At 28.3% G+C, this 25,498-nt stretch overlaps 3 protein-coding genes and 1 non-coding gene across 5 annotated transcripts; 2 read left to right on the forward strand and 2 right to left on the reverse strand.

Annotated features, from left to right (window-relative positions):
* Window positions 1–2,419: 2,419 nt before the first annotated feature.
* On the reverse strand, window positions 2,420–3,030 carry LOC114164455 (flowering-promoting factor 1-like protein 3). Its single transcript, XM_028049131.1, has one exon. It carries the CDS (start codon window positions 2,959–2,961, stop codon window positions 2,659–2,661), a length of 303 nt encoding a protein of 100 aa, XP_027904932.1. The 5' UTR covers window positions 2,962–3,030; the 3' UTR covers window positions 2,420–2,658.
* Window positions 3,031–12,676: 9,646 nt separating this feature from the next.
* Window positions 12,677–12,746, forward strand: TRNAG-CCC. Its single transcript has one exon. It is a non-coding gene; the product is annotated as a tRNA-Gly (tRNA).
* A 3,232-nt stretch (window positions 12,747–15,978) lies between these two features.
* Window positions 15,979–17,324, reverse strand: LOC114164570 (protein SRC2-like). The gene has a single exon (XM_028049289.1). It carries the CDS (start codon window positions 17,185–17,187, stop codon window positions 16,255–16,257), a length of 933 nt encoding a protein of 310 aa, XP_027905090.1. The 5' UTR covers window positions 17,188–17,324; the 3' UTR covers window positions 15,979–16,254.
* A 3,529-nt stretch (window positions 17,325–20,853) lies between these two features.
* LOC114163374 (mitochondrial thiamine diphosphate carrier 2-like) lies at window positions 20,854–25,443 on the forward strand. Of its 2 annotated transcripts, XM_028047648.1 has the most exons (8): window positions 20,854–21,131; window positions 21,260–21,410; window positions 22,637–22,753; window positions 22,985–23,096; window positions 23,334–23,461; window positions 24,162–24,314; window positions 24,711–24,848; window positions 24,920–25,443. In XM_028047648.1, exons 2-8 carry the CDS (start codon window positions 21,291–21,293, stop codon window positions 25,136–25,138), a joined length of 987 nt encoding a protein of 328 aa, XP_027903449.1. In that variant the 5' UTR covers window positions 20,854–21,131; window positions 21,260–21,290; the 3' UTR covers window positions 25,139–25,443. The 2 variants fall into 2 exon arrangements, with proteins under 2 accessions (XP_027903449.1, XP_027903450.1); XM_028047649.1 differs by lacking the exon at window positions 20,854–21,131 and having other exon boundaries at window positions 23,296–23,461.
* Window positions 25,444–25,498: the final 55 nt, after the last annotated feature.

A 25,498-nucleotide genomic window follows, 5' to 3' on the forward strand; every position in this document is an offset into this window, starting at 1 on the left:
TGATATCATTTTTTTAGTATTTTTTCTTTGAGTTTAATTATCATTTAATTGTACATTAATGGCCTTGATAATGCTTTACAAGTAAAAAGGAAAGCTTAGAAGATTAAGATGCCTTTTTTTTAGAAAGTGAAAGAAAAAAGTATGAGATTTTTTCCCTTAAATATTTGAATTAAAAACCGATTATAAATTAAAAAGTTTCATATCGAATAAAAATAAATTAAATAAATTGTCTCATTAATAATTTTTGTATTTTCTTCTATAATGGTTTGTTTTAAGTTTTACTCAATTGTATAAGATCAATTTGTAAATAAGGTTTGCATTTCTTTATATACATAATTCGATATCTAAGTTGAAAATGTTTGTTTTCATGTTTCAAAAGTAAAATTTCTAAACATTTCTCCCACTAAAATTGTTCTCAGAAATTTTTTGAATTTAACCCTTTTGAGTTTAACAAATGTTTTATTGTTTATTAAATAATTCAATGTAAGGCAAAAAATGATTAATATTTTTAACAAACTAAAGAAACCATAATGTCTAAAAGTCATTATACATGAAACAAAAAAAGAAAAAAAAAACCTTTCTAGTACCAAACATAATTTTAAAGTAAGCAAAAAAAAAAAAAATCGGTATTGGGTATATTTTATGTTTTTTTACCAAAACTTTTGAGTATTTTTTATTATAAAAACACATACTAAATAATGTTTCAATTATGTTTTTGCCTTTATTAACTTAATCAATCTTAAAATTTGATGCTTTTTACACTTTTAAAAAGAAAAGCAATATGATAAGATACTAGAACTATGAATGAAGCATGCTCTAAACTTAAATTGAAAAGCAATGCATTCACGTGTTGGTGCGATGTGCATGTCGAGATTGATCCTCTTTAATGCTATTCTCATCCCTATTTATCTTTTTTTTCTTCATGTATGTCTATGGTTCTCAATTATTCACCTTAAATTCAAAATTCTCAACCCAAATTCCTTCACTTATATTTTTTTAAAGTTTATATATCTATCTATCTATCTATATCTATATCATCTATATATATATATATATATATATATATATATATATATAATTTTAATTTTTAGACAATAGGTATACATACATTTTAATGTATTTTCACAAAAATAGATAATTATGGATATTAGTATATAACCAATTATATGTAGTTACAATTTTTTTTAAATTAATAACTTTATAAACATATTTGCGAATACCTATAACTTAAATATATGTACAATTCTAATTAGAGAAAAAAATAATAAATATATTTTGAACTATTTCAAATTGAATAGTTTAAAAGAAAAAAAAATTATATCCACGACATTTTTTTTATCAATTTTTACTAAACGATATTGTATTGACTTCAACAAAAATTATGCATGACACATTCTTTTTTCTCTAGAAAAATTTACCAAATCGGTCAAATGCACAAAAGATGATAGTAACATATGTTAAAAAAGAAAGTTAATAGTAAAAATAAATTTGATTTGTCCTTAATTTTTTTAAACTAAATATATAATAATTAGGTCATGATTAAGTTGAACTTGTTAATTAATGTTCAAAACCCTATAATAATTCTTACGATATTTTAAAAGGAAAACTTTACGAGATGAGATATGCCATGCCTACCCAAAACTATTCCTTATGTCACATTAGAAAGGGGGAAAATCATTCTATTTTTTTATTTTTTTGGTTTTTTTCTGAAAAAGGAAAAAGAAGAGAGAAAAAAATAGGTATTCTTTTCCATACACATGTCATGCACATACCATGCTTACATGGATTGCGGCTTGATGAATAGGGAAAAGTCAACTTGACATGCATAAAACCTTTCCACCCACACGTGACACTTTTCATTCTTCCATACTCCCATGTCATGGCATGCATAGTCATGCAAAACAATTTTCAAGTCGATAATGGTTTATTCAGATTCTCCCCAAGTGTTTCACATCATATTTAATAGTTTTATAATATCCCAAAATTAAAAAAATCAATTATCTACCATTGATAAATGTTGGCCACTAAAAATAATAAAAATAAGCCACTTATCTCTCAACATAGAGTGAGATATATATTTTCAGATTTATATAGAAAAAGACCTTCATCACTACCATAAGTTTTATGGCTACAATATTTTTCACCTAATAATATACGTAATAAAATAAGATACTAATTTATAATTCAAATAACTAATTTAGATATAATAAACTTGTTTATGATATTTAACCGACGAAGAAATCAAATTAGAACAAAAAGTCACAAAAACTTGATTAAGAAATACCATCCCATCAAAAACTCAAACATCTATCAAGTTTCTTGATGATGAAGAACACGAAAAATTCAATAAAAAAACGTAATTCTCATAAATGAAATCGAAAAGAGTATATCTTGATGTGACTATTCAACATTGAAAGTATATGAAAACTAAAATTTGATTAGAATGATTAATATAGATTTACATCATGATACACAAATCCACTTCTCAGACTTCATCATTCTCGTATATCAAACCATAACTCTATGCCATGAACAAACTCATATACAGAATACACAAATTAATGTCCCCATTCTTTAGACACAAATCCAAAACCAAACCAACAATACACATCAATCAGAAAATGAAGAATTGAACTTTGTAGGGTACAGAAACCAAGTTCACATGTCTCTAACTTCGAAGTAGTTCTTGTTCTTGACAACTATGTCATACATGTGCATGGACCTGAACCTGTTGAAATCCCTTGGGAGGGAGATTAGGTGAACAGTGGCACGTTTGTGGAACTGAAGCAAATCAGGGTCATCGTAGTAACGTTCCCACCCCAATGAACTCAGCTTGTGCTCCAACACTGCGTAGGAAGTGATTATTTCATTGCTTGCAGAGTGAACCAACACCTTACGCTCAGAGCTAGGGTTCTCCACTAGTCTAACCACACCTTTGTTGAAAACCCAAACCCCAGACATTCTTCGACGCAAAAAGAACAACTTGAACAAGAACAAACAAAGAGTTTTTTCTCTCTTAGTATTTAGGAGTGTGCAATGCAAGATGAGGATAGGAGTATGAGGTATTGAAATATATATAGTGGTGAAATGAAGTAATGGGTAAGATGAGATTTTGCTTTTTGTTTTTTTTGTTTTTTTTAATATAATATAATGTGAAAATATGCAATAAATATTCCATGGTGGTGATAAGGACACTATATAGAGTATATGAATGTTTGGATGTGAGTACAGCTAAGGTGGGTCCTACATAGCTATAAGCTTTGTAAGCTTGGAAGAAGGAGGTGTTTGGGAGTTCATTTCATCACCCTTGGTCTTAATTGGATTGGGAGAATCTTGATTCCCTTAACCATTTGTTGAGTCCAAAATTTTGTTACCCTACTTAAGAGAATCTTTTTGTTTTATAAGAGAAAATTATTCTAGAAACAATATCACAATTATAATAATATAAGAACTTGGTGTGAGAACAATTTATACAAAGATAGTTTGGAGAACATATTCACATGATATATAGAAAATTAAGCACTTTATTAATTAAATGGGGCAAAAAATAATTTACCATCACTAATTTGTATCATTAAGTGTTGGTGAAGAAAATTTTATGTTGGATAGAATGTGAGAAAATGTCATTTGGAGTTCAATGTGGCTATGGAATAAATTTCTTTATAAGAAAGAAAGGAGGATGCTAGTAGAATCAACATTATGCTCTTTTGAAAAAGTTTTTCTATGGTTTGTGGGGGAGGATATGAAGAACATAGTGGGAGTGGGGACCAAAGATGAAAGAAATTGATGACTATTGATTTTAATCATTAAGTGTGAACAAGCATGTGTGTGGGAGATTTTCCATGCATTTATTTTTGGTGTCCAATTTTTACTTTCTGTAAATTAATATTTTTGTTTGCCTAATTATAATGTTGATTGTTCAATTGTTGTCCTTCAAATCGTGTCATATAGTTCATGGAATAAAGAAATAGATAAAAAGAAAGAAATAAAAATGTGAGGTAAAACAAAGTAAGAAAAAATATTATCAAATTTTTGAAGTGTGGAAGAAAAAATACATAATTTATGGTGCAAGAGGTCAATGGACAATAACAAGGAATAATAATCTTTTTCTACCCATCAAGCCAAATCTTGTGTTGAAATGGTTTTGAAAATGACTATATATGAACAATATCCATTTTCAACTTTCTTTATAGGGAATGGATTAGGAAGTTGTTGGTTTACAACTATTGTAATTCATTTCATGGAAACAATGTATAATATTCTACCACAAGAATAAAAAGATATATAATATATAACAACGAAAATAATTTATAAATTTATTGAAATCATGGCTCTAATTTAACCATGCATTATAGTATGTATAGCATGACAATAAATTATGTGTGGATTATAAATAGTGTATATATTTTTCTATTAATAATTTTTTTTGAAAAAGTATGCATGGACACAAGTTGAGAATGAATAAAGGTGGAGCTAGATTCCAACCAAATCAAAAGTTGAGCCATCAAAGTTGTAAGACTTTAGGACACACATTGTATTGAATTCAACATCTTGGTCGTGACTATGCATCAATGAACCATCTCCTCCTCGTGTCACACGGTCCTATGACTACGATGTTTAAGACCAAATTCTTATTAATTTGTCATATATAGTGACACAAATTTGATGGGGGCTTCGCCTTTAGCCAATTTACCTTAAATTCCCTTGGGCACCAATAGGACCATGTAAGAGTTTTTAGTTTCTAATGTTCTATCAATTAGTTGATAACCCGTAACAATTTTTTATGGAATTTATCTCATATTTTGGTTCTCATATCTATTGTCAGATAAGGTATTTATCATTATGTCAAAAGCTAACTTATAGTCAGGACGTACAAATCTTTCTAACTAAGAATATTGAAGTCTATGTATCACGATTCGATTGTGACTTAGTACACCTAGTCATCGTCATAAGATAATTGATATCACCTATTTGACTGTGACTTGGTCCACCTAACTTAAGTAACAATACAAATGTGCAACATGTAACAATGTAATCCTCTCAATTCTCAATGAGTGCACCTCATAGTCACCAAACAGTGCAACATTTTTATTCATTTGAGACACAACTCCGAGATTTCAAAACCATGTCTTGTTTTATTATTTTGAACAACCTAGCTTGAACATAAATAAAACCAATTGCGGGCAATGATGTAAGGAGTGACGTGGCAACAAAACTTGATAATTTGAAGCAGACCCAAAGTTTTCCCTTTTGAGCTTTCTTGAAAAGCTAGTGTCAACATTTGGCATTATTACTTTTGTGATTTTCCCATATTGATTTTGTACAATAAAGTTATTGGAGAACATATGCTTAGCCTGAAAACAACCTTTGTATACATATATCCCATGTAATGTAACATTGAGAATCACAAAGGGTCGGCTCCACAGCAGATGGAAAACATCCTCCCACAACACATGTTTACAACAAACCCATGTGATTGTCCTGTAGAAAAGCCAAAATCCTACTCCTATATCTAACAAAAACAAGATACTTCCATGTATCGCATCCTTTACATATATCCTTCCATATTAGCCTCTCCTTTTAAAAGAAAGGTTCTACTCTCTAAAAATACTTGCTATTTAGGGTTGTATGTCATATAATAGTTTACGTTTTAGGAATTCAAGAGTAACATTGTTAGGAAATAGACTTTAAGTTTAATTCAATTCCACAAAATCAACTTATAAGTTAGGGTTTGCATCCACTTATATAATATGAAATAGTCTTATTTATAGTTTATGTGAGATCTCTAACACACCATATTTAATGGGTGATTCAATAGTGAGTGACACTATAAATCCAACAAACAACATATTTTGTTAGGATAGACTCTAACTCATAACTTAATACATGTTAAGATTGAATTAGACTTAAGTTCAATGTTTAACAAACATAAAAAAAAATCCAACAACCTTATTGTCCTAAATTTTTGGATTAACAGATATTAAGAACATTATACAAGAACACTTGCTTCCATTTTATATAGCATTGTCTTCCCATCGCAGGAGAAAATGTAAAAGAGTGTTATGGTTAATTTGGTTTGTCTCATCGTGATTCATATGCAGGAAAATCATCAGAAAAAGAGGGTGCGACATAACATAGGAGTGTTTGATCTCATAAAATCTGGACTGTGGCTTTAACTAAAGTTATGGTCTTTCAATCCTCCTTTTTCGTATTAAATAAATGTAGTTCCTGTAGTTTATTATTATTTTTTTACCTCGTACCAGTTTTTATTTTCATATTTAATAGTTGAATTCTTCTTGTCCGAAATATTAGTATTTTACATTTAATTGTCACATTTCAATGTTTTAGTATCGGAGATTATAAAGTATTTGAGTAACCATGTTTGCAGATTTACGTTTGATATACTCAAATTATATTACATAAATTATTGCTGAAAAATTATTCAAGTAAAACAAATGAGAGATGATGCTTAACAAATTCGTTTATCTTTATAACGTTATTCCTAAACTTTGTTATCGCAATTATATGATATATGATAACATATAATCGCTATATTATCTTCAAATATAATTAATTTATACACTCATAATATTGCACGTTGACTGATTAATTAATGTTAACATACATATAATTTAATTTATATGTTAAAAAAATCAATATCTGTTGGTGTATAAAAAAAATTTAATTACAACAAATAACAAAAAATGATAGTTATCATATATCTTAGCAGCAAATAGAATCAAGTTGCATGTCGTGCGAAACCCCACCCTAATTGAACTTATTCTGCATTCTACTAGGACTTATAATAACTCACAAAAATACCTTATTGCTTTTATTATTATTTTTTTAATTATGGGTCAAATATCAGAATTTTTCTAAATGGGGGAGTGAAAGGAAGGGTGGGGAATTTTCCAAAAAAAGAATAAGATTCATTAGGTTGTTAATATATGTTGTTATAATTCATTAGGTTTGAGATTGACTTTGATGAAAATAAAAAAGATGGAATGAGGGGTTCTTTGCATATATTTATTTTGAGAATAAAGTGATAAACATAAGGAACGACAGGATCAATTTTTTCATAAAGGACGGTTGGAAATAGTTCAAGTGTGAGTTAAAAGTTCACATTGAATAAAAAAAATAAAGTTAAACACTATACAAGAATAAATATTCATAACACCATTGTCTTAAAATTTTGGATAGAAGTAGTGTTAAATATCTTATATGTGTAAGACTAATATTTTATATATATAGAACCATAATCTCTCGAATAACCCTATAACCCATATGATAAAAATATATATAAATCCAAGCACATTCTAAGGAAAGATTTTCGTTTCATATTCTTCCATTTGTGCAATAAAGAAACTATCAAATAATTAATATTTAATTTAAAGTTATAAGATTTGTTTGGGGTAAAAGGTGAAATAAAGATGAAAGAAATTGTGTTTTCAACTTTCTCCACTTACACAAAACAAACATAATAACACTAACAATCGATAAACCATAGCTTTAATAATATACTCTGTCTTTTTGAATTGTAGTTCATTGTTTGAGCCATATCGTTTAAAAAACCCAATTTTATGAAGTAGAAAATATATTTCAATTTTAATACATAATTATCTTATCTTATATAACTTTTAAGGAACTTCCAACAATTATACACATGTTTGTATAATCATAATCTTATTATCCGAGCATTCATAAATAAAATAATACATTTCAACATCTCTATTACAATATTCGAATTAAAGAAAATTTTGAAATTAATTCTTCTCACTTGGAGATAGCATGCCTATTAATAAAACATTTTTTATATACTTTAAAAAACTGAATTGTATTTTCAGAAACTTAAAATACTTGTACGTCTCCCTCTAATAAGAAAATTCAAATAAAGAAACAAACGGAAATTAAGTCAATATATAATAAAAAACATAACATTATTTTCCCTAATAAAAAAAATTCTATTATCCATCACCTCCTTATAAAAAAATAATTTCAAACCTCAAAATTATAAAACAAAATTAGAGAGAATGAAACTTGTTAGTGAAAGATAAAGTAAATATTTATAACCTATATAGAAGATTTTGTCCTTTAATTATTTTAAGATTCATGTGTGAATAAAAACTTCACAATTTTTCACTAGCTAATGAAATAAAGCCATTTCGTAAAAATTTATTATACAAAGATGTGACTTTATAGGAAAATCCCAACACATTTATCAACTCAGTAAAATATATAAAAATTGAAACACTCGATATTCAAAGGTGGAAGCAAATAATTAAATGATAAAATTAACAAACTATTGATAATTAAGTAACAAGATAAGCATTCAAGTAAAAAACGATATAATTAATTTTTTAATTGATGAAGAATATAAATTTTTTTATATAATTACTACAGTAATCTAACTTAATAAATTAATCACAATTAAAATTTCTTTATTCCATGCCATGAATGTAGGTGTAAGGTAATTGTGTTAGAATGAATGCTTCTTCTTACAGTGATGGATGAATGACATGACAAACAATAGTTGCTGCAGAATCCTATGAATAAAAAAAGGACCAACCTACCATAAATGCTTACCTTTTTATTTTTTAAATTCTGAGTAAAGAATATATTTAGATCCTGCTACATATTTACTAAAGGGAATTTCAATGATATTAAATAAATATTAAAAATAATTAATAACAAATTGTATTAAAAGACACATGAAAATACGACATCAACATTTTTCTATTAAAAAGGTTATTTTTAATATTCTAAATATTTTTATTGACATTCTTTTTTCATTTATTGTATCTTCACCAAATAAAATATGAGCACTATCTCTTTGCACAAGCTTCTTCGAATCGAATTTTGTCGTACAAAATAAAAAGCTGCTGGTTTTTAAATAGTAATTGTGAAACGTGTAAGATATTAAATATATTGAATTTTTATATGATAATACAACACATATGTTTATAATTACATAAATTATAGACAGATAGATTTTATGAGTTGCATTATAAACTTATAAAAAAATGTTTGAGAAAATATTAGAAGAATAAAATAGGATTAAAGAAAATTAATTTATATTTATACGAGAAAAATCTTGAACCAAAACTATGGATGATTCTCATACACTTGAAAAAAAAAATTAAAGTATAGAAGACATACAAAAGATTCTCCAATGATAAAGTTTAAAATAACCAAACACGTAATGAAGATTCGTTGGTACATATTCAACATTAATTATATATTAATTATATATACTATAGAACATTAAGCATGTATCTGTTGCAGCAAAAATCAAAACTGGACCGTATCCATTTGGGCCATGTTACATATGTTCAAAGAGATTGATATTTAAACCCCTCAAATTGCTATTAAAAGTTCAATTTGTTGCGTAATTCATCTTATATACAAGTTTTCTTAAGCTTTGTTCTTAATAGTAGTAGTAAAATTATCTATAATACAAATTAAATTATTTAATTAAATACAATTAAATTATACATTCCAATAATAAGATAATTAAATATAGTATAAATTACATTATAAATTAGAATTAAATTCATTAAGATATAAGTTGTCTATGCTCACTACTAAAAATTCTCATATTACATGAGAATTTTCTTGCAAATTTGTTAAAGAAAATTTTGAAAAAAAAAACATTTTCTTATTATTTTTTCTAGGAATATTAATTGACAAGTAATTCATTTATAGATAATTATTTTTTACAAAATTTATTACGAAAAGTGTTTTATACAAAATATTTTGTAAAAGAATTCACAGTAATTATTCTGTAATTTTTTTTTCATAACATAAATTATAAGTATTTCTTGAAAAACAAAATTGACAAAAAAATATGAATTTTTTAGGAATGACTTTATAATATAATTAGATATAAAGTAGATATCACTTTACATAACGTTTTTTTAATTTATTTTATATTTTTTTCTAAAAGAAAAGTTCACAGGACTTCTTAATTTTATATTATTTTTAGATAATTATTTTAAGTATATTTATAACACTGTGTAGAAGGAATTTACATTTTTCCATCATATTTTTATTACTCAATTTTATATTTTAATAGAAGGGAATATATTTTTTGTAATTACCTTTATTGTAATTTTTCCTTAAATAATTTTGTTTTTTTAATTCTTTCTAAATATTTTTGGTTGTATATATAATTCCAAATAGAACTTTTTTGAGAATCCGCAAAGATACAACTTTTAAATTTATTATATTTTTTTAATAACTATCAAGCATTTTTTTCTTTTATATTCGTTTTCTCTTAAAACAATTATTATATAACAATACATAATAGGAAATAACACTATAAAGCATATCGAATTAAATGAAATAAAAATGTATATATAAATGCAACAATACGTGATTATATAATAACAGTTAAATATCCTGCATTTCTTTGAATATGAAATTAAAATTTGTCTCCATTTTAAATTTTAATATATTTTTATCTTAAACTTTAAAATTAAATAAATATAATTTTTGTAATTCAAAAATATGAATTTTAAATTATTAAAATATCAATTTAAAATATCATTTAATACATTAAAATTTAATATAATTGAAATTAGAATAGAAAAATTATATCTATTTTTTTAAAATTTGAAGATTAAAATATATTAGATAGAAACAAATTTCAATTTTTTATTAAAATTCAAAGATTAAAATATATTTAACTCTGATAATAATAATAATAATTATTATTAAACAAATTACTCAAATTAATAAGAAAATAACTAATTATATATTGAATAGCAGTTGAGATTATATCTGAAGTACATAATATACACTAAAATTCATATTATTCTCATCTCTTGAAATAAAAACGTTTTATTGGTTATCCTTTTACAAATATACATATAAATTAATATTTTAAATTTGGAATAAGAAAAAGAATGGGTGAGAGTTTGTGCGATTGAAAAGAAAAGAGAATTATTGAATGGAGAATATTTGGTTCCATAAATTATATCTTATGATGAACTTTGAATAAACAAAGATGGATTGAAGCCACGAGGGAGTTTTTAATGCTATTCAGAATAAAGTCCCTAACCTAAAAGAATCACTAATCTCTTCATATTAAAGCTTTTTTCTGAGACTTTTTTTTCTTAAAAATAAAAACAATTTAAATATTAATACCTTTGTTTAAAATAATAAAATACCAAACCAAGGCCAAAACAAGGATTTGATTTCCCAAACAATCCTTATATTATCATAAATTTATCTTAATAAAACTAAGGATTAAATATGTTTTTGTCCCTCAAGTTTCAGCAAAATTTAAAATTAGTCTCTCTTTAAAAATTTTGACCAATTTAGTCATTTATCTTTAGAGATGCGTGAATTTAGTAATTTTGATTAATTTTTTTTATGTTTAGTTGACGTTTCAAACATATTTTATGATAATATTTGAGTTAACATTGAAACTTAAATGTGTCAAATGATGTAAGCAATTAAAATAGTATCATGAAATATAATTGAAATGTCAGATAAACTTAACAAAATTTAGTTAAAAGAATTAAATTCACGTATTTTAAAAATTGAAAGACTAAATTGATACAAAATTATAAGAATAGACTAATTACAAATTTTATTATAACAGAATAAAAATATATTTAATCCTAAATCCTAAAACTAATTTAACGGTTGTTAATTGTTCTTCCACCGCATTCAAGTCTGTTAATTGTTCTTGTATATCCTTAAAAAGATAACATATGATTTGTTTCCGTGTTGTAGAAATTTTTAAAGGTTGGACTTTGCATAAAAATTAAACCCACGACCTTATATGTAAGATGAATAAATCATTTAAGAAAATATATTTTATTATAAAAATTTTAAATAAGATATAAATTTATTTCTTAGTTATTTTATATGGGTGACTTTTACATAGTTCAAGCTATTCAATATAACAAAAGACAAATTTACAGAAGGTATTATAATATTTCTTTTGTTTTTTTTTTACTGACAACTATTCGAAATTATTTTGCTTTTACTTAACTATCATTTACAAATTTCAAAAGATCGTCGATTATTATTATGTTAATTATATCTGTATTATTTTTTTCAAACATTTGATTGATATCTCTCTATACATATTGTAATATAGAAATAAAAAAAGAGATAAAAAATATTAGACGTATTTTGTAAAAGAAAAACAACTTTTTCTAAATTATATTTATCTATAACAATATATAAATGGATTCCCTTTTTTTATCCACATTTCAAAATACCAATTTTATCCTTTAAATATAATAATTTATTAAATTTTTAAAAATTGACAGTTACTTTAACAAGCTTTTTTATAAAATCGGATGTCTTTATTTCTTCTCTTCTTCTTTATTTATCGATGATTATTCTTTTGTCTGTTCTTATATATTTCACTTTATTTTTAATAAATATAATTTTAATTTATATGTTAACTTAATAACATTACAATATTATCATCTATTAATATAATAACACGCATATTTAAAAAATGGATACACACAGACCCGATAGGTATCGCGTATGTGTTTATGCTATATATATTAAAAAAATTAATATATTAATAGAAAATATTGTTTATATTTCCTTAAATTAGTTATCCGTTGGATTTAAAACATTAATTTAATTAACTTAAAAATATAATGTATTTGAAATACTAAATTACATCAAATCATCAAGGTAAACAAAAGCGCATCTGGTGTAGTGGTATCATAGTACCCTCCCACGGTACTGACCGGGTTCGATTCCCCGGATGCGCAATATATTTTTGATAATTAATATTTGGAAAGTGCTTTTTCCCTAAAAGCACTTTTATTTTACATATTGGTATATGAAGCTTTTCTTCATGTTTTTTGCGAAGAAAAATCGTGTGGCATCTATTTTTATTTGTTTAAAAGGTATCAGTTTTAATAATTTAAAAAAAAAACTCACAATTTTATATGTTTTTATTTTTACTCCATTATATTTTAAATGAATTTATTAGTTCATTTTTTATTTTGTGTGCGTTTAATAATGTTAAATATGGCTAATTTTACGATGATTGAAAATAAATAATTAACACAACATTGACCTATTAGTTTATAATCAACGTTTAAAACTTACTTTTGTGATATTGGAATAGCTTGTTGGACATAGCAGAAATACCTAGTGATGATTTCATGTAACATTTTTTATTATTTGCAAATGTGCTTCTTTTAACTAAATTAATTTTAAATGGTTGACACTTCTCTTCATTGATTTTTTTTTTTTACAAATCAAAATAATGTTAGAAGCTATGTATTTGTTTTTGTTTTTCTAGTCTTCTTTGTTGTATTTTATCCTATTGAGAGAAACACTGGTCAACTTCTATTAAAACTATTAAGAGATAAAAACAGATTAAAACTTAAAATAGTGTAACTTATCTTATAGTTAAAAAAATGAACTTAAATGACTTGATTAATAATTTCTTCAAACGTCCTTTTTATAATTCCATTTTCTTCACCTTATGTACGAATGTTTCTTCCATGTACTCCAATTATAATAGTGTAACTTATCTTATATTTAACATACTCAAACATTTCTTTCATTTATTTTAATGAAATATCAGGTCTTTTATTTTATTAAAATTAATTAAAAATAAGATAAATTTAAATATATAAATTTTATAAAATTGAATTGTATTTATAAATTCATTTCTTAAAATAATATTAGAGTGTTTCATGTTTGTTATTTGTTAAATTTATTATCTCCCTTATTATCTCACCGCTACTATGTTTATTCCTTTATTCAAGATTTATATGCATAAAGTGTGTTGGATTTCATGTCGATCAAAGAAAAAATAAATAAACTAATTTGAAATTTAACTTTTTTCAAACATTTGTCAACAAAAAAAAAAATTCACTAAGCGAGATACCTACACACTAATGCAGTTTGTGCAGTTTGTACATTTTTTATAATATTTGAGGAAGTTTATGTCTCGTTTCTATAGACAATCAAAGCATATACATGTTTATGCCTCGGTTTTATAGACAACCGAGGCATATATGTCCTAAAATTTTTATGCTTTCCTACTATTTTCAATTTTTAAAATTAAAAACAGAGTTTTGTGTCTCTGGTGGACATTTAACCAAGACATGTAGTCTTTTAGGCCTCAGTCCAATTTTAACCAAGGCATATGTGATTACATTTATGCAGCAGGTGCTACTTAACCGAGGTATATAGGTTAAAAACAAAATCGTGCACTGTTGGATCGTCTTCTTCGCATGGTGTAGCATTAGCGTCTCCATTATTACATTTCGCCTCCAATTGTTGCAAAACGCGTAGATTCCCTTCTTCCATTGTTACATAGCACGCATCCCTTCTTTATTGTTGCAAAACGTGTGGAGCTCAGACGTTGCCTCCATTGTCTTTGTTTATGCATGAGTTAGGGTTTGTGTTTAATGGTGAAGTTACATTGTGGTTTGCTACTGCATCGTTCTTGTTCATGCGTGGTGGCTGGTTGCAGATATGCAACGAGAAGGTATGGTGCATAAACTTAGACTTGTTTCGTTTTTCAGATATTACTCGTGTGGAAGAAACGTGTTGTGGTGGTTCATCTTAGGTGCGGAGTTTCTCCATGTACATGGACGCAATGGTTGTAATAGTGATTGGTGTGAGTTTTTCCATATGCGTGGACATAATGGTTGGTGAAACATTTTTTGGTGACATGGTTGTCAAAGTCAATGGTGATATTTTGCTCACAGTAGCTAAATGTTGGTGACCATTCAGTTTTTTTTTTTTCTTAATTTTTAAGACATATTATACCTCAGCTCACTTCGAAATCAAAAGTTAAATATACCTCGGTTCATAACTGAAACATAAAGACACTATTCTTTATCTCGACTAAATATACAATCAATTTTTAAATTGAACCAAATTATCAAAATAACCGCGGCAGAAACACTTCCTACTACTTACGAATCACACACCATGACATTCCATAACATTAGAATCAAAATTTCAATAGGATTTGAGCTGAAACTTTTTATGGACTTCTATGTGTGTGTGGGTATGACATTTATGTTAATTTTTCCCATGATTCTTGTATGATTGATTCTAGTCGGAGAAAAAAATTCACCCCTAGGCAATTGGAAACTGATGAGGTTCCTGTACGAGGAGCAGACAAGTCTTTTCAGACAATCTCGTATGCTATGTTCTCACATCGACAGAGCATAACAAGAGGTGGAAATTGGAACACCATCACCATTATTAGATCACAGAATTTTGAATGCGTCTGCTTCAATTCCAAGATATGGAATTTCGTTGTTTAGCACCTCTAGAGGTAAATCAAAACTCACACAGATTTTATCTTTTTGCCCAGTGAGAAGAAAAAGAAAACACTGTCAATGTTCTGATACAAATAATTGAATATCCATCATTATCATCAATTATTGTAACAGTAACATGCCCCATCTATTGTTTTTCCTCAAAGTTAACTATGTATTCTTCTTTATGAAGCATAGTATAGCTTTGATTTGAATATAAGGTACTGTGCTGGTTATTGTTTACCTAACTTGGGGTCAGCATAACACTGGAGTGGGATAATCATTCCCTCACTCTAAATTTGTATTCAAGATGATAAGGAATCAATTCTCTGCACCATTATTATAGTTCATATATACCATCAAAAAGATGTATCTTCCATATTGGCTTTATAAGATTTTGTTCTCTGCTAACAATAACAAATTCAGAACCCAACTAATGTTATGCTAATTCAATACATTGGTTGCAAATATTATGCTTGCAGAATCGTTTTTCAGTATGGTTTTTCTCAATTCTGTCGTTTTTTTCACCTAGTTTTGTAGAAGGAACACTAGAAACAAGATTAAGGAAGTTTCCTAGAAATCAAAGATGAAATTTGATGTTCTGCACTTTCGTAGAAATCAATTTGAAAAGACTGGTACGAACAAAACCATCAATCTTTTGTTATACCAACAAAAACATCAGAAAACAATGTTCACCTTTATCATCATATCATATCATAATATCATATCTATCATATCCCAAACTATACGTATAATTAACCTCTTCTTGATCTCATCTGTGAATAGAATAGAAATGAACAGTGAGGAAATCACAAAGCTGTACGTATGTTATGTCATACCAGATAAATACAAAGTCAAATAACGAGGTAGATATGAAACAAATACTGATAAAACAGCATCATGAAACATCGTCACTCAACCTTAAAAAAAACAACAATGAAATCTGGAATCCATAAAAACACACGTCTAACTATAAAGAAAAGATTTAAAAATCAAATCCACCGGCATCATCAAATCCAGCATCGTATCCAGCATCATAATCCGCAGCATCAGATACCATATCTCCGATCAACATACCACCCAAGGCACCGCCGAGCAATCCAGCTCCCAACCCCATTCCGAAATTGTTCTTCTTTGGTTTCTGGGCCGGTGGATATCCATATCCACCTTGTTGGGGGTACCCTTGATATCCATAACCATAACCGTTTTGCTGTGGGTATCCACCGTATCCGTTTTGTTGTGGGGGGTATCCACCGTAGCTCTGTTGAGGTGGATACCCGTATCCGGGTTGAGCCGGTGGGTATCCGGTGTAAGACGGTTGTTGGGGTGGGTATCCATATTGTGGAGCCGGGTTGGGCGGCGGCGGAGGATGTGATGTTCCGAAAGGAATTGCACTTGTTCCCGCGGAGGTCTGAGGAGGGTAAGCCATCACTGGCTCCGTTTCTGTTTTTGACGCGGCGGCGGCGGCGGAGAGCCTTCCGGCGGAGAAGGAATTAGAGACCTTTTCGGCGAATTTGTAAGAGAAATTGAATGACCCCTTGGATTTTCCTGAAGATTTGACGACCTTGTAGCTGACGTCTCGGAAGCCGTCGTCTTCGCCGGGGTTGTCGACGAGCTCCCTGAGAGGAACATGGACGGTGCCGATGATGGTGTCGCCGAGGGTGCGATCGGAGACGAGTTTGGCCTCGAGGGTCAAACGGTTCTCCTTTGCCAGCGCTTCGTTGACGGAGAATTTCACCGGATAGTTCCATTTGGGGTTGCAACCGCCGTCTTTGTCCACGTGGGTGGTTGCCGTTTGAAGATGATAAGGGTCACCGGTGAGCGACATGACGACGTAAACGTCCATCTTCGAGAAAAGATTAACATTCTTTATGTCTTTTGCTGATATGATGTTGAGTTCTAAGGTTCTGTATTCCATGGATTTCAAGATGAAGATGAAGAAGAAGAAGATGAAGAACAAGAGTTTCTGATAAGTTTTGTTTGGTGCAAAATCTGAGTTTTGTTTGGTGCAAAATCTGAAATGCTATGTATTGTTCTTCACAACTGAAACGATGAAAATATATATATATACAAGCTTCAAGAATGATATGCAGGAACCTTCCAGGTGGATAAAATTTTAAATTATAATTTTTTATGATTTAAATTTATTATTTATCATCACGCGTTTTGCTATTTTTGGGTTGGGTTATTAATATTAATATTTTTATTATTATTCCAAGGCGGTTCAGCGTTTTTGTGTAGTTTTTAATTCTTGCTTAATGTTTAAGATATTTTGCTAAATAAGAGAAATTTAAAATTAGAAAAAACGACAAGTATGGCCTTTTATGTCGCATTTCTGTCGCTTTGTTGTTTTTTGTTTAGTAATATTTTTTGATACTGATTTGGTGCATTCAGTCACAACTTAATTTCTCTACCAAAGTAGTTTGGAAATATGAAATTATATGTTTCATATTTCATTAATGAGTGAGATATGGATGAGAAATATTGTTCGAAATATTTAGAGAAACTTTTGGGAATTTAAATATAGCATGACATATTTATCTACAATTTCATTCTCTGTCTATTACTCAAATTAAATAGACAGAAAGGGTTAATCTGATTTTTTTTTAAAAGACTTTTTTGCCCTTTCCTTAATTCTGGAACGGGCATGAAGAGTTAACGTATCATGCGTGTGTAGAGTCATGTCATCATGCGCGCATGTCCATACACGGGTTGGGCTACGGCTTCGACGCGGAATTTCAAGTTAGGCCCAAAAGGATTTATATTTAATTAGATAAAAAGTTTTAAAGATTTATTTTATATATAAAAGAAACTAATCAATTAATTCATATGAATTTTAGCGTTTATTCTTTTTCAGATTTTATTTTCTAATTTATTAAATTTCATTTTATTTTCTCTTGATATATACGAATAGTGGACATGTTTTAAGTTACTGGGATCCTTGTCAAGCTTCCATTTGCTTCCATTTGACAATAACTTGCACTCAGAAGCATATTTTGTGAATATCCAATTTGCCTTTTCCTTTTTATTTACTTTATTTTTTAATAAACATCAATTATATTTGATTTATTATTATCTTATTAAAAAATTGTTTGGCCCATATCTGTTACAAATTCGGCCGAAATCAGATATATATATATATATATATATATATATATATATATATATATATATATATATATATATATATAACACGAAAGCAACTAAATTAAATATTTGTAAAAAATTCAAAGATTGAATTGGAAAAATAAACAATTAAGGATCTTTTGAAATTCAAAAAATTAGATAAACAAAATAGGTATTAATCCTATAAAATATTACAAAATAACAATTAAATATAATGGGTTATTGCAATAAAGTTTACCGTTATGTATTTTATAAATGAAGAAAGTAATTATGTATAAGAACAAATTTCAAAAAGTGTGTACTCAAATAAAGAAATCTATCTTACACATGGTTAGATTGTTATAAAACAAATAAAATATGAAAAAAAAGGAGTTAATTTTGTGGATGATGTATAGTACTAACATATGTATACTGTGATAGATATTGAGGTGAAAATTATTAATATGTTAATATTTTGAGTTTATATTATCAACACATATTGTGATATATTTTGATGTCACAAATTTCAATATTATGGGAAATAAATACTCAGAAACAGAACTAAAAATTATTTGTGACAAAAAAAACTTTGTGTGAAATATAGCTTTTAGAAAATATCCCACAAAATTCTACATTTGACACCAACTATTCCTTTTAAGTTTAGTGAAAATTACAAAAGAAAAAAAAAAACAAAATGCTCCTCTTTTTTTTAATGAGTGGTTTCATCCGTTCGATGCATGAGATTTCTTATATGAAAATTTTCATATTATATATATATATATATATATAAATAAATAAATAAAACGTAGTTACTAGTGTATATATATTTTTTAAATATGAATAATATTATATTAGTAATATTATTAAATTTATATATAAAATAAATTTATATTTTATTAAAAATAAAATAAAATGAATAAAAAAATAAATATATATATATATATATATATATATATGAAAAAAACAAATGCAAATTATGCAAATCTAAACAAATTGTAACAAGTCCCGTGACCACTTAGTCTGTTTTTGAATTTAAGTTGAAATTAACTTTTTCTACTTTAAGTTTAGTACAACTTTAGGTTTAGTAAAAGGTAAGTCGATTATAATATGATTTATGTTTGAATATTTTTATTTAAAAAGTATTTTTTTTTCAATTAAATTAGATAATATTATTTTTAAATAAATACGAAATTAAATTTTAACAATTTTTTTTAAAAATTATGTAAAGTTAGTCAAATAAAATATAAATATAAATATAAATTAAATTAATAAAAATAAAAAGTAAATGACAGAAAAAATATAATTGGAAAAAGATCAAATTAGATAAAAATAATAAAGAAATAGGTTAATAGCATTCTAAAGATTATAGTTATTGATTTGTTAAAATTTTAAATTAATAAAAGTAACTCTTGAGTTAATTTATATTAACTAAAATTAAATATTATTATATTTAATCATGTCTCTTATTTTTACCTTTTATAAATAGTAAAAAATCAATTAAATAATAATAACTAAATATTAATAAAATAATAATAATAATAATAATAATAATTTTTATGTTTGGTAGACAACTAATTTTAAATATATAAATATATATATGTAAACAAATTAAAATATTTTTAAAATAAAAACAAACATTAAGAAAATAAGAAAACTTTATAATGAAATAAAGTTTTTAACAATAGAAAAAAATTATATAATTACTGATTTGGATTTCTTAAATTTTAGTTTAGTTTAATTTGATTTCTATATTTTTTATTAGTTTAATTTAGTATCTTAATTATTTAAAATAATTTAATTTTGTCATTTTTTTAAAATTAGAGTTAAGTACGTACGAGATACATGTAAAATCGTTGAATTTTTTAATTTTATTTTTACTATAAATGTGATTGAAAATTTCTCCAAAATTAAAAAATTTTAAATTTATGAGATTCTTCAAACATAATTAAACCTTGGATTTTTAAGTTCAATTGTTGAATTTCAAGTTTTCTATTTTTTATTTTCCAAACTTGAAAGTTTGAAGTTTAAATTAAAATATTTAATAATATTTAAAATTTAAACAAAACAACATAAAATATTAAAAATACAAATTAATATAAAATACTAAAAAGAGTATTAAAATGATAAAAAAAAAAAGAACTTAAAGCATACCAGAACTCGTGGAACACGTGGCCAGATAATCCTGCAGATATTGAGTAGGTAAAACTTAATCAAAATTTTGAGTTTAAATATTCTGCTTAAATGTCAATAGATATCCTTTAATTATAACAATTAAAAAATAGTGTTCTATATACCTACATGATTAATTCTTCATTATAAGATTATCCTAAATCTATGTTAGGAAAAAATCTTGTAACTGTTCCACTAATAGTAATAACTATTGAAGCTACAAATGGAAAAGAAAAATCTGAACTAAGCCCAGACAAAACAAAAACTAAATTAATATTATTATTATTTTATCATCCTGAAATCACTGTGTTCGATCCAATCACTGCATGCAAAAAAAACCTCCACGGTCTTCTCTTTCTTTCTCTTTTCCTTTTCCTTTTCTTATTATCGACAACATTAATCTTAGTTGTCGTGTTTGTGTCTGAGACTCTGTAAAATTCTTGCAACGCCTCAGACAGAGGCGGAGAAGTCGCCGCCATAAAGAATCTTCCACTCAAATAAGGCGGCAACCAACGAATTTCCCGTCGCTTTCCTGTCTCCGATGTCCGCTCCCGTCTCCATTGCCTCCTTTCCCTTCCTCTCTCTCCGGCACGCTCCTTCTCTCTCTCTTTCTTTCTCTTTTTCCAAATTCAAGGGAAATTCTAACGTTTTCCCTAACGATCGTTATTATACTATATGGTTTATTTGTGAGTGGATTTTGCTTTGTGATGATGCAGGGTGTAGTTGGGATTGGAGGGTGTTCTTGCAATGGAGGGGGAACCGAGCCAGCTGAAACGGGCTGCGATTGATGCCACCGCCGGAGCTCTTTCCGGTGCTGTATCCAGGACCGTCACGTCGCCTCTCGATGTTATCAAGATTAGGTTTCAGGTTAGACTTTCTGATCATCAATGTTCCATTTTTTGTTTGTACAATTCAAAGATTGTATTTTTTTTATAATGTAAGCACTTTTTAATTATTTTTACTGAACTTTTTTCCTGGAAGTCTCTAACTTAATTGCATTTTGTATCTTTAATTGCTCGTTTTACGAGATTGATGACAACAATGTTTTAAAAAAGTTGGAAGGTTAGTATATTAGTAAATTTTGATATAAATATCTCCTTAATTGAAGTCAGTTATTTTTTAGAAGTGAGGGCATTTATGGTTTCCTTGACTTGTGTTTCTTTTACCAATTGTGTATTTGCTGTGTGATTTTCATTTGCCGGATACTTGCCCTGCTTTGGAAAGTGTTTTAAGTCGAACTCTTTTTGGTTTTAAAATGGATAAACGGTAATCAGTGAACTTAGCTGTTAAGGGGTTCCTTTTTAAGTGTCCTTTTAAGGGTTTTTTACAATCCTTTTTCTTGATTTCCATAAAATATTTATATTTGTAAGATTTTTTATGTTACCATTGTCATTTCTACAACACAATAAATCCATGCATACATAAACTGATTACAGGTTAATTAAAAGGTAGGAGTGTAAATAACAAAAGAGTAACTAATGTTGTCTTAAACTTTAAAAATGACAATTAAACATGAACACAAATCTTTGAAAAGATGATACACAGGAGGGAGTTTGAAATAGAAAATTTTCTTTAAAAAAATTACATTGATGCATATCTACTCGGATTTCCAATATTGTGAATTTCAATAGAAATATCCTACGAACTTCTTAACTAAGTCCTTTAGGACACTCGAAAATAAGACACTTTAAAGTATTTTTTGGTGTTTAATTAATGAACAGCATAGTGGAGTTCCCCCACATCCAGGGACAAAATCGTGTATATAAGGGGGGACAACCTTTATCTCACAAGATGAATTTTGGGATTGAGTTAGACTTAAGATCCTATCAAAACATACTCTAACAATGGTTGTCATATCTGGTTGGAATTTTGTGTAGTTAATATATCTGGTATTACTGAGTTGTTGGCATCATTTTATTTAAAATATATGTGGCCTCGGGAATGTTTGCATTAACGTGGGATTGCACAATAAGATTTGTTTGCACTGGTTAATCTTTTAATTTTTAAGCGAGACTTAGGGAACTTGGGTTCATCATCATGGTTGGTCATTGCAGCCTGAGCTGAATTAAGTTGTTATTCGCATTCATTGTTAGGTTCAACTAGAACCCACATCTTCATGGACTTTACTACGCAAGGATTTGTCTACTCCTTCAAAATATACCGGCATGCTTCAAGCAACCAAAGATATTTTCAGAGAAGAAGGGATGCGGGTAGGACAACCCAGCTTCTATTACTTTTTGTTTAATCTTCCTCCTAATTCACTTCTCTCTGTAGTAATCCGCAGCTGATTCCTATTTACCTTAAGAGGGTACCAAAAAGCTGTTGGTGAGATCAGTGTATTATATAATGCTTGAGTTCTTGCTATCTTTTGGTAGTTTCCTGTCAACTTTTTTTTGGGAAAAGTTTCTGTATTACTCTTTCTCAATTCTGTCATGTTACAGGGTTTTTGGCGGGGAAATGTGCCAGCTTTGCTCATGGTTATGCCATATACAAGTATACAATTTACTGTTCTACACAAGTTGAAGACTCTTGCCTCTGGTTCTTCCAAAACAGGTATGCCTACTTGGTGTCTGTGTCTACACATGAATTTGCAATTTACTCATAGGTGTATGTCTGCCCATACTTTTTTTTGTTGATGTTGTTAAAACTTTGAATATATAGTTCAAGGTCTATTCATTATTTTTATGGCAGGTTAAAGCCGTGTCAATCTGCAATCTAGAGTTATTAATTACTTGGTCATTTCCTGTTGTAGGTCTATTATGTTCATTGCTTTGCTTTCTGTTGCTGCAGAGAATCACATGAATTTGAGTCCTTATCTGTCCTATATGAGTGGGGCAATAGCTGGGAGTGCTGCTACTGTAGGTTCATATCCCTTTGATCTTCTCCGAACCATATTAGCTTCCCAGGGTGAACCAAAGGTATAAGCATTTTAAAACGTCCAATGTTACAAGATGGTTTTGAACTGAATTACTGTAATGTATACTAGTTGTGAACTGTGAAGGTTAATGAAGAAAATTGCTGGCATGCTTTTAAAGACCCTCCACTGTCCATTTACTTCTTCTTCTTTCTCGGTTCATTCTACTTGAAACTTTTATATTTATGTGTGCTTTTTATATTAATTCCTTCTAGAAATGTAAGATATAATACCATTCCTTGTGTATTCACTTGATAATTTAAGGTTTTGGTATAGTTGGTCAATGACATCGTATTACAATCTCTATGATCAAGTGGTCTAGATTTTTATCCCTGTTACCCCCATTCTTCCGATAAAAAGGTTGAATTTCAAACCTTGCTTGGCATGTCCTTGCTTCAAACCTTAAAAGACTCTTGTTTAAGGGGGAATTTGCGAGATGTAATATAATTCATTTATGTGTCTTTACCTAACAGCTGAAGCTTTTAGATTAGTTCCTTCGTGATCATTCATTTTTCCAATTGTGGTGAGGGAGTGTCCACCTTTGCTTCTCAAGAGCTTTGGCATGGAAAAAGGAAAACTTCCACTTGTGGCCTTTGATTATATAACTTTAGCTTTGAGTGCATAGCTTGAGGCTGTTGTGATCCTTTATGTCTCATGAAATCAATTTTGGGACAATGGCTTGCTAATATTTTCCCATTGTTCAGGTTTATCCAAACATGAGAACAGCATTTGTTGATATTGTCCAGACTCGTGGCTTCCAAGGCTTGTATGCTGGATTGTCCCCAACCCTAGTTGAGATTATACCATATGCAGCCCTACAATTTGGCACCTATGATACATTTAAACGTTGGGCCATGGTAAAATTTCAGTTCTTCTATTCAACATTTCATTTATTTGTAGGCATGCCCGTATTGAACGTTCGTTTGGTTTTATTTTCCCACTGGCTATTTGCAACGACAAGGAAGATATGCAGCAGTTTGTGTTACTTTAAATTTTGGTCCGAGAAAAATGTTGTTTATGCCTCATACCTAGTCTCAGCTTTGCATCTCTGCTAGACTAAATATAACTGCTAGTGGCCACTGACAGAAGTAGAGATTTTTTGTTTCAATAAGTATCATCATAACTCACTATGTAAAATGTCAGTATACAAATATGGTGTACATTATATTAAGATTCCTTTACAAAACTGATATATGCTTTACTCATACTTTATAGTGAGCAATTATTTGATACCTGTTTTTTAATAAATGTAGGCGTGGAATCAACGTCAACATTCGAATTCTACTACAGAAAACATCTCTAGTTTTCAGCTTTTCCTCTGTGGAGTGAGTGCAGGAACATGTGCCAAGCTCGCCACTCATCCACTTGATGTAGTCAAGAAAAGATTTCAGGTAGATGATGAAATTTTGAACCCCTCATTCCTCCCTAAAGCAAATTATGAATCTTCATTCTTTTTCTGCAGATTGAAGGTCTACAAAGGCATCCAAGATATGGAGCTCGGGTTGAACACCGTGCATACAACAATATGCTTGATGCCATAAAGCGAATATTACAAATGGAGGGTTGGGCTGGTCTATATAAGGGGATAGTTCCATCAACTGTTAAAGCTGCACCAGCTAATGCTGTAACATTTGTGGCGTATGAATTGATATCAGATTGGCTGGAATCTCTTTTGACTTGATATTTTTTACTAAGGGGGAGGAGAAGGGGATTTTTTTTTTTAAATTTTCATTATCTCATTCTTTTTAATCCATTTAATCGTCGCATGGATAGGAATAGGTATATGCTAATTTTGAGATAGTGGATACGATTCTAGTTCAGTTTTAAGATGAATCTTCAGCCAAGTAAAAGCTAAGATTTAGCAGGGTGACATCAATTTTCCTTTTACCAAATGGTGCGCTTTAGCTGTTGGTGGGATTATTCTTGTTAAGGTGATTTTTACTTACAAATTTATTCTAAATGGTTCAGAATCTGTCTTTATTCGGACTTCATCTTCCACAATTTGAGGGTTTTATATGCACTGTTTTTGCAACCAATTCAA

The sequence above is a fragment of the Vigna unguiculata genome, chromosome 9, assembly GCF_004118075.2.
Source record: "Vigna unguiculata cultivar IT97K-499-35 chromosome 9, ASM411807v1, whole genome shotgun sequence".
NCBI lineage: Eukaryota > Viridiplantae > Streptophyta > Magnoliopsida > Fabales > Fabaceae > Vigna > Vigna unguiculata.

Coding starts and splice junctions, on each gene's coding strand:
- LOC114164455 (XM_028049131.1), bottom strand. CDS start 2,961: ATGTCTGGGGTTTGGGTTTTCAACAAAGGTGTGGTTAGACTAGTGGAG.
- LOC114164570 (XM_028049289.1), bottom strand. CDS start 17,187: ATGGAATACAGAACCTTAGAACTCAACATCATATCAGCAAAAGACATA.
- LOC114163374 (XM_028047648.1), top strand. CDS start 21,291: ATGGAGGGGGAACCGAGCCAGCTGAAACGGGCTGCGATTGATGCCACC. Junction 22,754..22,984: donor TCAGAGAAGAAGGGATGCGG/GTAGGACAACCC, acceptor GTCATGTTACAG/GGTTTTTGGCGGGGAAATGT. Junction 23,462..24,161: donor CTTCCCAGGGTGAACCAAAG/GTATAAGCATTT, acceptor CCCATTGTTCAG/GTTTATCCAAACATGAGAAC.